At 36.4% G+C, this 14236-nt stretch overlaps 1 protein-coding gene across 4 annotated transcripts in view; it reads left to right on the top strand.

Annotated features, from left to right (window-relative positions):
- The window catches only part of LOC121853148 (tetraspanin-9-like), a 48817-nt gene extending 39252 nt beyond the window's left edge, over positions 1-9565 (top strand). For all 4 annotated transcript variants that reach the window (XM_042347093.1, XM_042347091.1, XM_042347092.1 and 1 more), the window contains 5 exons: positions 581-772; positions 1207-1392; positions 5066-5171; positions 5450-5574; positions 5725-9565. In XM_042347093.1, the coding sequence (XP_042203027.1) occupies positions 581-772; positions 1207-1392; positions 5066-5171; positions 5450-5574; positions 5725-5817 (702 nt within the window). In that variant the 3' untranslated portion in view covers positions 5818-9565. The remainder of the gene's footprint in view (positions 1-580; positions 773-1206; positions 1393-5065; positions 5172-5449; positions 5575-5724) is intronic.
- The last annotated feature ends 4671 nt before the right edge of the window (positions 9566-14236 follow it).

The raw sequence follows: 14236 nt of genomic DNA, 5'->3' as shown, positions 1-14236 counted from the left end.
TGACAAACTCATCACATGTACAACTCTTTCTGTTATCTTTAGTACGTCTGCTCGTAAACTTATCCGCTTCATAACACTGGGACTTGTGGACCTACTCGTGTTTAGCTTCACCTGTTGTGTCCAAACATTTCAAATATTTCGAGTATGTATTCTCTCTCTCTCTCCCATGCCACTTCTTCTCCTCTTTATTTCACCCTTCCCCTCCTTACCTCCTTCCCCTTGTTACTCTTTCTCTTCTTTATTCCACCCTTCCTCCCACCCTCCTCCCTCTCTTTTGTTATGACAGTTATATTTTGATCAGTTTACATGGTCAGGGAGAGTGTTAGGAAGGTTAAAGAGAACACACTTACTCCTCCATCGTAAATTCACTTTTAAGTTTATTCCTCTGCTCTGAAAAATCACCCCCAAAAAAAATGATGCTTGTAGTTCTGTTTTGTTATTGAAGTGAAAATATCAACCATCTGTAATACAAATGAGAGGTACCAGGATAATTTTTAATCTAATAGTTTATACTTCACATTTATCTCATCATGGGGTATGGTTATTTATCTCCCTATTAACGTAATGTATATGTTTACAGATTGTTGGCTGCTCAATGCTCGGTGCAGGTATATGGCTTCGGTTAGCGTACGGTGGCTACGCCTCTCTTCTGCATCAGTACTCCGCCATCTCTGCTGATTCCTTGTGTCTCGCTGCCGGCATTATTACCTTCGTCCTCGCTTTCTGTGGCTGCTGTGGTTCATGGTTCCAGAGCCGATGTTTGCTGATAACAGTGAGCTTCTTGGACGTTTATATAGAGACGTGTAGCCTTAGGATTGTCCAGTATAGTACTATTTTTAATACAGTGCTGTGATCAAGTGGATAAAACACTCGCCTTCTGTTCCATGGGATGGTGGTTTGATCCCGGGGCACTCCCAGTTCACCCAGCTGTAAATGGGTAGCTTTGGGAAGTGAAGTGCAGTACCGGCCATGCTGCCTCCTTGTATACCAAAGGCTCAGTATACAGTGTGCCGTAGCCACACCGTCCCTAATGGGCAGTCATGTCCATGGAACCAAATTTCACTTTTTTGGGCAGTTCATAGGAATACATTATATGCAATAGTCTTGTGTAGGATAAATGATTGGATTATCATTATGCTGTATTGTACAGTACATTACTCTGTATTAAGTAATTCATGATTTGTCATTATTATTATTATTTTTCAGTATTTTAGTCTGGTTGTTGTAGTTTTTACACTACAACTAGTCGCTGGCACACTCGCTTTTGCTTTTCGTGGAGAAGTGTCCGCTACTTTGGTTGGTGAACTGCAGGCCGGTATCCGACGATCTTTCAATGAATCTGCAGAGAATGCTGTAGCCATTACTTGGAATCACCTTCAGAGTCAATTCCATGTATGTAATAAACTTATTTACTGTATGGAACATCAAATTTGTACTGTATATATCTATGCCAATCAATTAAATTTTAATGTCAAATATGAAGATAATACAGTACAGTATGAATGTATTAGGATCTAATAACAAATTCGCTCACTGAGTGGAGAAAACAATCACAAAGTACAAGGTATTGTGTACAGTACTGTATGTAACAAAATTACCAGAAAACAAAATTTCACATCTGGGGTTTTCTCAACAACCACAATGCATTCTGGACGGTTTTGTAATGTATTCTGACTATTGGGAAAAACCCAAAATGTGAAATTTTGCTTTCTTGAAGTTTTGTTATACGTATCCACAATTCTTTGAGGTCATTATTGTTAATATTTTTTTATTTATTATTTTTTTTGCTTAGTGAGCAAATCCATTGTTTAAGCTTAACATACACAAATTACTATACAGTATAGTCTGCATTTATGCGGTCAATTGAACCCGTGGAGGTCCGCGTAATACAAGAAACGCGTAAACGAAATAACAGAACATATGGGATTAATTGAAATAGAGACTGGGCCGACCCCCCAAACTCCACTTTTTCCGACACAATACGTACGTTGTAGTAAAAATAACATCTTAATTTTATGATGGTATGCACACACAATTAATATTTAAGAGAAATATCAATAATATTAGGTTTTTTAACACTTACGTTAGTAGAAAAGATGGGTCGGCACACGTGGATGGCGGCTGGTTCCGAGGCAGAGGGCAGATTAGTTGCCCTCCGGTGAATCACTTTCACTACTCGCAGAGGTTTGCAGGGCCTCCCAGACAAACCCCTCAAAGTCCATATCCTCACTGTCACTATCACTATCATTGACTTGGGCTGGCTGTGGTTGTGGTGGGTTGCGGGCGAAGAAGTCCTTAATACTACGTTGACGACTAGCATTGATGTTGTCGAGATAGATCTGGATATACGGCTCCATAACTTCCGTCAGATGGTTATTAGACACTTCATACCAATGCTTGTCTGTGTTGTTGTCAAGGATGAGCTTAATTTTCTCCCCCAACTCGATGATTTCCTTCACACAATCATGGCTTGGTCCAGGTAATTCAAGGTTTTTCTCGGGTGGTGGGGGTCCAGCGGAAGCCATTGTGAGAGGAATAGCGGGCACAAGAGAGAACTGTATACGTGAACTGAGAACAATGAGACTGGCCCGGCTAGGTCAGCGACTTGTACCCTCTGGTGGCAGGGCACGTCATGTTACATTAGACCAATCACAGCTAGCGGCGGAGGGAATGCGTGGGTGGTAAGGATGCGTGGCCCAATCACAGTCTGATACGTTATATGACGTCAGCGATAACGTAAGAGCAGCCTAATGCGCACCCCTCACCGCGCTGCTTCCCGCGTATGGTCAAGAATGGACCGTGTGAGTAAAAAATGGCGTGGAGCGCCTGGACCTCGCCGTGTAAATGACCAAATTTACCACGTAAATAAAACATTTCATTCTGGCAAGGCACCGCGTAAATGACCAAACGCGTAAACAAAAACCGCTTAAATCCAGACTATACTGTACAGTGAAACCTCAAAAATTCGGATACATCGAAAATTCGAATAGCATATGATTAAAAATAAGTGCCAAAATTTTAAGTTTAGAATTTGAAAATATCGCCATAATAATTCAAGCTTTCAAATGCAATCATAATGATGAGCACAACAAGCGCATCCGGGTCCCAAGATCATGCTAGGTCACGCATTGTATCCAGTACAGTGAAGGTGGATGGAGACGGAGTGTTGCACAGTACAGTATTTGGAGACTGGCAGGATTACATGGAGACCACTGTAGCTATAATGTTCTAAATATATTAGAATAAATGTTGTTGAATATAAATACAGTAATACTTTTAATTTATTATACCTATTGCTTATTGACAGTTTTAGATATGTAAATAATTTTTGCAGCACGTTTTGATACAACACTTTGCTCTGGCGCTTCCATACATCTACAATTCGAACACTTCATGGGCCCATTTAATTCGAATTTTCGAGGTTGCACTGTACTGTAGTTTTAAAAAATTGGGCAAAATACAGGTACCCTGTACTGTATGGTCAACTGTACACTACACAGTTTTAGTAAAATGTTTTGTAAAGAAATAATCCCCAAAATTTTATGAAATCTTTAGCTGGATTTGATATTAAACATATTTTCAGTTTTGAAATGTTTTTAAGTTATATTTAGTTTTATCATTTAGTCGCATTATAGTACAGTACAGTACTGTACTCAAAATGAATTGTATCATGAAAATATATTTTATAATGAGAAGAAAATTAAGAATAAATGCATAAAGTTTTCAGTTAGGATCTTTATGTTATATACTGTACTGTACTGTATACCGTATTGTAACATTACATGAACTAAAGAAATATTTTATTAGAATATTTCAGAACTATACATGTAGACTGATCATACTTGTAAGAAAATGTATTCTGTAATCCTACCTGCCTAATATATTGTATAGTACGAGTAAAGGTATCCTCCTATTTACGATGGGATTATGTTCCTGAAAAACCCATCGCATGTTGAAATATCATAAATCAGGATCATTATAATATGGGTTTCAATGATGTACGTTCCAAGCCAGGCCAACACTCACAAGTATCACCAAAAAAAACATAAAATAAAAATAAAATCCTACACTAATACTATATCGACATCTGAATTAAGTAACAGTCACCACATCATAAGAAACAACTCTGGTCATCAATACATATCCCCTTCGAGGCTAAGGGAACTCTTGAAGGTGGAATGGAGACGTCACTCTGACTTCCACACAGTCTCTCGGAAGTCTCATGTCACTTTACAATATCACTCTTCACCTCCAGAGACACAGTTTTCCTGGATGCCTCGGTCTTCCCAGACATTTTCAAAGTTACGCTGCTCACTTCACAGTCACAAAAACAGCCAAACCACTTGTTACAAAAACAGAGCGAACGATGATAACGTAAAAATGATAGCGACCGACACTGCTCAAATCATGTTCACAACAACAGAGGCAAAGCACATTACAACACAAAAAATGTAACAAAAATCACTTCACAGTCACCATAACAGAGTACAATGGTAATGTTAGTGATGTCCTCTCACTGTAAGGTAGAAAAAATGATTATAAGTAACACAATTACGGCGATATGCAATCACCATGGAACAAAGCTTGGTACTGTAGTGCACCAGGTGGTCGCAGCTGACAAGTGGACCGAGAGATACACCTCATATTCCGTGTTGACTGGACGATGAACATCGCTCACACGAATTATTTACAATATAAATAGGGGGGTGGTTTTAATACATCACCATCGCTAAAGCGGAATATCGTAGATAGAGAGATCGTAAATCAGGAGATACCTGTATACTGTACTTATTTTCTATCTAAAAATTTCATCCATATTGTACTTATTTTCATTTGTAATACCGAGTAGGAAATACAGTACAGTATAGAAATACATCACCCGAAGCTGTTCTTATTACAGTACAGTATAGTAATGTATTTTGAACTTTTTCATATACTGTACACTAATTGTAGTATACTGTGCAGCATATTACTTTACTTTTTTACTTTTACTGATTTAAGATTTATTATCACTATTAAATATACAACAGGATATTGCTTTTGAAATGGTTTACAATTTTTCTAGTGTTGTGGGGTGGAGGGGCCTAGTGATTGGTACAAAATTGCCATCTGGCCACAAGAAGAATGGGTGCCACATGCCTGTTGCATTGCCAAGTACGTCGATGATCCAGGTTCGTATTATTGTATAGATTTTGTTTGGCCTCTGTGAAATTGTGACCGTAATACCATATAACTCCCAGTTTTATATTCATATGTAGTGTGTTTGTGTGTGTGTGAGTGCACTTTACTTTACCAATATTTTTAACATTTAGAATTCATAAAAATTAAATCCTTCATAAATCTAATAAATTTTCAAACAATCCTGGATACAGTGTTATACTCTTAGAATAAAAAAAATAAATAAATAAAAAAAAATCCACCAGAAGTATATTTTATTTACTTTTAACAGATTGTGGGAAGACTGAAGAAAAAGATCACTGGTATCATGCTGGGTGTTACATGCAGGTGAAGATGTGGTTCATTGAGCGACTTCACCTGGTAGGAGTAATTGGCTTGATCTTTGCATTTGTACAGGTAAGTTATGCAAGGTCACACATTATTTGACATGAAGAATCACTAACTGGTGGTACACTTTGACTCAAAAATCACTAACTGGAGGTAAACTTTAAAGAAAATTTCAAAATATATTGATTCTATCCTTGACCTGTCTACTTTCCTTTGCAGCTGTTTGGGATGATAGCCTCAATGTTGCTATTCTGCACCCTGGGACACAAACGAAGATCCCATACGTACAAGTCCTACCATTCAGACACGTGACTACTACCAGAGTACAGGGTGTGAGGAGGTCCAGAACCGAGAGGGCCACAGTGATTGCCTGGGTGGTAGAGGTGAAAACTGTATCACAAAGGAGAAATAGTGTAGAAATGAGAGGAAATCAAAGTTTATTGTAATTATGATGAAGAAATGTAACCATTATTTCGTGTGTGTTTTCCTTTCATGTTTCTCTGGTTGTTATTACATTTAGAGATGTTTTGTCCATCCCATGTTACTGCTTTTTTTCTGCAACAGACAGATAGACTGACACAGCACCCTGTACCTAGTAATAATCCTCTCATTACTTGTTTTTATTAAAATTTCAAATTTTATCGAGCACGTGTCATGTGAATATTGATTTTGATGTTTATTTTACTCAGCCAATATGTCTATGCATGGATCTTAATGTTACACAATAAGGGTAAACCACACAGGAGTTACCTTTACTGTATACCCTGATCTATTTCTTTTGTTGAGACTATTTTATATATACTGTACAGTATATTAAAAATACTGTTAGGGGAAGGGAAAAGTATTAGTTCAACTTTAAACATTGTTTTAACCAATGTTGTTTCTGACATCCAATATTTAAAGAATGGTTTGGTGTATTAATTAAATAACATATTAATAATGTCATATTTTAACAATAATAATTATTTTTATTTTCCATGTACTGTACCATATTATAGTAACGCCCATGATCTTGAAAGCGAAAAGCACGAGCGTTGCTTACAAGAGCCAAGGAAATCATTTACTCGTTGACTAACCATTGGGCGATAGAATTAATAATGGTACTGTACTGTACTCCACTCCATATTTGTTGTCACGATGATTCTGAATATTTAAAGTGGTTTTCATATTTAAAATTTCTGGTGAAAGCTTCTGCAAATTGGAACAAATTGTTACGTATTTAGAATTTTTTTTAACATAAATGTCTTCTAGTTGTTTGCCTTTACCCACGGTTCATGGTGAGGGAGAATAAACTAGAAAAATCGTAAACATTAATCATCTGTTCAATTATTTCAACATATCAAACTATCATACGGAGAGGATGATGGGTCGTCATTCTAAAAAGTGACAATGGTAAAGTATAAATCAACATGAAAACTTATGGATTGACGTGAGACCAATCAGTTTATGTAAGTTAGTCATGGTATTGTTTAATAATTATATACTAAAGTTATGGTTCATTCTCATACTGTACTGTACGCCTCTTATGTACTAGAACCATGTACGGTACATTTTTGTTCAGTAAACATTAACTTAGTGCCTTAGAAAATAAGAGTATGTACCTGAAAATCTGTAGATATTCAGTGAAATGCGTTAGAGTGATAGTATGGACAATTGGATTATTTTTTATTTGGGTTTTGTATGTACTGTACTTTTATCCTGTACTGTAAGTACAGTACTTTACCATGAAGCATTCTCATGTCTAACAGTAATTAAACATGCATGAATGTTCGTGGAATAATGTAAAACAAACATCAAGGTGTCACTAAAACATGAGGTGATTCTAAAGACATATCAAAAGTGCATTAAAACAATTTCTTGTAAGGTTTAATGCTTATTCACAAGAATTTGATGGAGTTTAGTGGAATTTTTTTTGACCTGCAGCCACTCTGCAGAGAAATTAGATACAATGTAACATTACTTTTATATCTAGTCTCACAGGCCTTGTCAGTAGTCAAGATTTGGCCTTTATCTATTTTGATCATTCCTTAATAGTCTTGAAAGTAGTGTATCTTGGCAGACAAAATATTGCACACCATCAACACTGCAACATATTTAGAAAATTACTTGTGAAAATTATAATAGTGCACATACATAATAGGTAAAGAGCTTGTGCCTGCTAGAGATTTAACATTCATTCCCGTTGTGTTGTGGACTTAACTACCTACTTCATAAGCTATATTGTACTGGAAGGCCCTTACTGATTTAATTTGTATTTGAGTGTCATACAAGTCTATTTAACTGTATATAGAGTTTACTTGACATTACGAACTGACAAGAAATACGTACAGTAGATGGCTATAATTCCAAGCACGGGAAAAATCTCCATAAAATATGAACTGACTCTACTGTATGAGTGTATTTAGAAGTTATTTTTAATGGGTATTACGGTGTATATCAGGTGTAGAGTTATACGTACTTTTAGGTCTGTTTCTGTGTCATTCATTTACTACTATTATAACTCGTACTGGGAAATTTAAAGGTTTATATCGTACAAAAGGTCTTCATTGTCTTGTGTGAGGTTTGTCTCATGTTCAGTCTTCATCCTGATTATAAGGACCTTTGATGATATTTTTAACTATAATCTGTGATCAGAAATTACTAATAACTTCACTGTATTATGCATGTCTCTCGAGTTCCATTGCCCAGTTGGCTACACTCGGGACTCCCAGTCAATGAGACACAGATTCATCCTAAGGGCTCATGGGTCTGTTATTTACTACAGTGTACAGTGTAGTATTTATGAGGTTAAGCAATAAACAGGATCCTAAAAATCAATAGGATTAAAAGTTCCTTGCAATGATATGATCAGTCTTTACTGCTACTGTTATTTAAGTTCCTATTTATTGCATGTCCTAAAATATAATGATCATTTAGGTTTATCAAATAAAAAAAATGCCTCTGTACAAGTACCAATAGTTTCTTGCGGGTAATAAAACTTGTACGAACTCATATATATATATATATATATATATATATATATATATATATATATATATATATATATATATATATATATATATATATATATATATATATATATATATATATATATATATATATATATATATAATACAATGTACATTCATTATATTGTACTTGTGCCAAATGAGGTTTAAATATTTGGATCTGAGGTTCTATTTGTATATTCGTTTTTATTTTCAGATGTTTAGTATTTATGTTTATGCTTTTGTTTGTATATGTTGAGTGACATGGTCTGTATATAGTGGAATTAGTACAGCATCTTCCATTCCCACTCTGCATTGTACTACTTTCACATTGTTAAGTGAAAATATATTGAAGAACTTGCTCATTCCTTCATTTCTGAATACAGTACAATATCAGAAATTCAAGAATTTGTCACTAATTTATTGTCCACTATGTCGAATTATATGTAACTATGGAGTCAGAATTTATATCTTGAAATATTTTTGATATTGTCTCCATCAACAACCATTCCTGAGTAGAGATAAAGACGAAGGTAGAAGTTGCAAAGCCTTATAAACAAACTCAATTCACCCAGACTAATGATATAGTAAAAAATTTATACGTTGATTTAAGATTACAGTCGGCCAAAAGACGCATCAGGGCTGAACTTTACCCTCGTGATCCCGAACCAGATGAGGAAATTAGACCTCTTGTTAAATTAATGTACACAAACTCCAAAAAGTACCTTTACGGAGGGGTCCGATGAGCTTCAAAATGAACACAGTGACTCGCTTTGTCTCGGTTGGGTTGTCAAAATCTTTCTTTATCCATTATGTCATATCGTCTGACACAAAATCGTAGAGATATTTTCTGGAGTGCAGGTAACTTGCATTAATTGGGTCTCAGAGTTTGTTTTATTTTTTGTGTTATAACATGACTTGCTCAGGGGACATAATAAGACCAATGTGTGTGATCTAGTGTTTGTACTGTTTGGATGAGGTAAAGCTTAGATAACTCATATTTTTGTAATGGTCTACGAAGAGGCTATTTTAGGGAACTATATAAGCAATTTGATTAAAGTTTGTAATGCTAATCATGAAATTACCTTCACCTTTTCCAACGTCCAGTGGTACTATCATCAAGTCTCTCTGCTACACCTTTTTATATATGGATCACTCTCATCTGTGCTGTTGGTATAGAAATTTTGTGACTTATTATTGATGAGTTTAGACGGCATTGCTCAAATATTTCTTCTCTGAGCTATCTTGACATCAGAGACAACTTGGTGTTTTACGTCTATAAGATGCTGCTTAACGTATTACTAATGTACAGTCAACCCTCACTTTACGCGGTCCCACATTCCGCGTTTCCACGTTTACGCGGTGCCCTGCCGGAACCCAGGATGCTCACATTCCGCGGTGCGTGTACCCGTTTACGCGGAGAGCGGCTGGCGAGCCGCGCCATTTTTGGATCCAAACCTCCCGCCATCCGCCATGTTGTGTAAGCGGCGCGAACATGGTGCGCACAAGGTCGCCCAGTCATCAAAACATTACCAGTTCTTCCCCGCCACCCACCACAGCCGGCCCAAGTCAGTGATAGTGATAATTATGGTGAGGATATGGACTTATATGGACTTTGGGGAGTTTGACAAAGAGGCCCTGCAAGCCTCTGTGGTGGATAGTGATACAATTGATACAAGTGACACAGGTGAGGGCCAATAATCTGCCCTCTGCCTCGGAACCAACCGCCCATCCCCGTGTGCCCAGCCATTTTTTCTACTAATGTAAGTGTTAAAAAACCTAATATTATTGATATTTCTCTTAATTATTAATTGTGTGTGCATACCATCATAAAGTTAAGATAATATTTTTACTACAACATAGTTGTGTGTCGTCAAAAAGTGGAGTTTGGGGATCGGCCCGGACTCCATTTCAATTAATCCCATATGTTATGTTATTCACTTTACGCGTTTCTCACTTTACGCGGGACCCTCCGGGTTACATTAACCGCGTAAAGTGAGGGTTAACTGTATTCTAAATTTCATAAATCGTATTTTTACATAGTGAATATTTTTATCGTGGTGGTAAATAAATGTTCATTTGAGTGAGAGGTATAAATGTAATTATTCTATTGAAAGATAATCTATGATCAAAGTTTTAACTAAGCTACATCATCTTGTCTAGTGTTACCAGAGCTGAATACGGTACAGTACATTAAGGTTCCTCGATTTTGTTAATTCTTCTTGGTGACGTGTAGCCCCAAAGTTGATCATTGTCAGGTCCAGCTACTAACCTAACCCTTCCTGTATAGAGGCTGGTACTGTACCCCACAAAACAGTGAGGTATGCCAGTAAAGTTGTTAACTTGGTTATTTGATACTGTATGGTAAACTAAATTGAAATTCTGAATTTTCTAGGACACTATGGTAAGAGAACAGAAAACAATGCCCAGTACTGTGTCGTAATTTGCAATTTTACAAGTCATATTCTGTAAAGAAATTATTATACTCAGGGAGGTGAAATTATTATACTGTATAGTACAGTCAAACTATAGAATAAAAGGCTTATGTGGAGAGACTTCCTATTTCTAAGAAAACATTATTACAGTATTGTAAAGTACGATGACTTGGTAATGATCATACCACAAGTTTTGCCTAAATTATTATCACTAAAGTGATTGATAAAAATGCCTTTTACTGTAGTTTGATATGTACTGCACCCATACCATAGTTATTACTAAATAATGTAGCTACTTGTAATTACAAAATTAAAATGCTGTTAATTTACTTGAATTTACAATTGAAGAGAGTAGAATGCTTTGGACTTGCTGGGATGACTTCACATAATAAAATTCTGATTTATTTTTCTTTTAGAATGATTTATCTACACATAAACAGTACTGATGTATATATGTACACACACACACACACACACACATCTTAAACAAGAATGAACACCAATCAACATTTTGCTTAGTTGAATTGAATTGAATTGAAACAGTTTATCTAGCCAGAAAAACACAGATACAGAGTGGATAATAATACTGTATCAATATTAACATGGCTGAGCCAGTTGAGAACCTGAGCTCTCCTGAGAGACCAGGCAAGCACTGGGTATACCCATACATAGGTCACACCTGAAAAATAATCCAAATAATTGATATCCACATAAAACAGTCTCCACCTCTTCCTTTGCAGGGCTTTGATCGGTGGCAACTGTGATACTGAGTAGGACTTAACAATACGTGCCTCAGCCTACCAGTCTTGTGTACCATGTGAAAAAATCTGACATTTATTTTTTTATATAATATATTAATGAAATCTACAGGTGGCATAGCTCCAGTTTGTTTATCTTTGTGTCCTAACAGGTAGAGCAATACAGTACAGGCACTGGGAAGGAGGAGTTGAAATGTAATGTTCATGGTCACTCTCTAAGGACTATATATTTATCATTCAAACACATATTGATGTATATTTTCATTATACAGCTGCATGAAAAAAGAAACCCTTTGTTTATTTATTAGAAAATGTTATTATCTACAGGATTTGCATATTTTGACTACACTGTGATCCTTAGCATTTAACTCAAGTGTTGCAAGTTTGTTGTGATGTTGTAACTCTTGTATGCAACACATATTATTTCTTTGATAACATATACTGTACTGTGTGGCATAGTGTAAATTAACTTGTACTCCATTAAACCTTCACTACAGGGACGCCACTTTTAACATTATATTTGGTTAATGTCGGATGATTTTATTCAGCACAGAGAGGTCCCTGTATACAAGGGGTTAACATATATTATACAGTACATCAGTTGCCTATACACAAGATGTCTCTCAACAACTTAAAGGTAAACACTCAAAATAAATTCAGGAAATGTAGATTATAATTACTTTGTGCATTCCTAGATAATCTGTTCAATTTAAAAGATCATTTACTGTACAGTATACAATTTCTTATACAGTGTATTGATGTTGTGTTTACATGGCCTTATTGCCTCTTAATATTTTATCATTTATTGTGTACTATATATTGTGTTATCTTTGGTGGGACCAAAGAATCAAATGTTGTATATAAATGATTCAGTTAAATACAAGTGTGGAAGAAAGGATGTATTGTACTGTACTCACATGTATTAATAAAAATCCACTGTGTATATGCAGTCAAAATATATTATATAATAATTAGTGTGAATTATTCTCCTGTTATACACTGAACTCAGTAGTTGTTTATATCATTTAGGAATCAGATGAGGAAACTGTATATTGAACACCATGGTATAGTATAGGAATCATAAACACTGGACAGTATAGATCAATGGACAGGGGCGGATTAAGGGGGGTCCTGGAATCCAGACACTCCGTTTCCATCAGAAAATTCCAATAGTACTTTTTCTTTAATGCAGTATTGTACTCAGGCATTTTTGTATAGTAAAAAGTAATTACGATAGACCTCATAATATCTCCGAGTACACCAGTGCACATGGCTTCAAAATGGCCTCAAAATGCCCATGATATTGGTCAGATTTCCAAAAAAATTCTGATGGGCTCGCTGTGCTTGCCATGCATGTTCCCCCATCACAACTTCTTGGACCCCCCCATTTTTTTATATTCCTGGATCCGCCCTGATGGAGGGTCCATGCGATGTTTTTTATTTTATTTCTTATATGGAGTATTTACTTTGACTAAAACTACAAGATTTATATGTTTAGAGGACCAGCCAAAGTTGTTTTTTTGTTGTTTTCATATTTACCTCAACTATAACGAAAATTTTGTATTTTTAGTGGTCAAGCCAAGGTTTGACAGTATAGCAGAGTGTAGTGGATCTGTTTACAGTGACCAAGTCCAAAACTCAAGGTGATCAAGTAATAGTCTATGTTACCATTAGCCATTAGGTGTAAGGAAACCCAGTAATGGAAAATTAATTCTTCTTTCTATTAGAGATACAATACAGCATTTTATCCTCTTCGCTACTCGTCAGCTTACTAGCAAGTTGGGCAATTGATATGTTCATTGTGGTTCACTTTTATCAAGTACTGGGTACATACAAGCTCTTGAATGAGTCTGAAAATATTGCAGTGCTGATTAATTTTGCTGTCTTTACTCTCTGGCAGGTTATTCCAAGGGTTCATAACTTACTCCAGACAAGTTAGCTCTAATTGTTTTCTGCACTGGCAGATTTTCTAACTTGAGGCTGTAACTTGCAGCGATCGGTCACGTTTCTTTTCATTTATCCTCTTCACCAAAAGATCGGCTCGCTAGCCGCCCGGGCGATCGGTCACATCTCTGTCATGCACTGTTGGCAAATACTGGGCATGCACCGGCTCCTGAATGTACCTGAACCCACTCCAGTGTTGGTCAAGTCTTGTCTTGAAAGAGCTCACACTCGGTGCCGTCACAACACTCTCTGGTAGATTGTTCCAAGAGTTTACAACCCTCACTCCGAAAAAGTTTGCCCTCACGGTTTTCTGGACTTGCGGCTTCTTCAATCTTGAGCTGTGACCCCTTGTGGGGCAAGCGTCCGCCAGCTCCAAGTAAGGATACTCAACTGAGTAGTGCCCCCTGAGATGCTTATACACCTCAACTAGGTCCCCCCTTGCCCGTCTGTAGTTTCTTAGAATCTTTACCTAAATACTCCCTTGCCCTTCTATAGTATAAATAGACAATAAAAGACGTTCTAATCTGTCTTGGTCAGTGAGGTAGATTGTGTAAATAAAATTTTGAAAATAAATTACGAGGGAGGATCCTTTAAGTCTACTGCACAG

This window comes from Homarus americanus, unplaced genomic scaffold, assembly GCF_018991925.1.
Source record: "Homarus americanus isolate GMGI-L3 unplaced genomic scaffold, GMGI_Hamer_2.0 scaffold32871, whole genome shotgun sequence".
NCBI classification, from domain to species: Eukaryota; Metazoa; Arthropoda; class Malacostraca; order Decapoda; family Nephropidae; genus Homarus; species Homarus americanus.
This window is presented reverse-complemented; position numbering and strand designations above follow the sequence as displayed.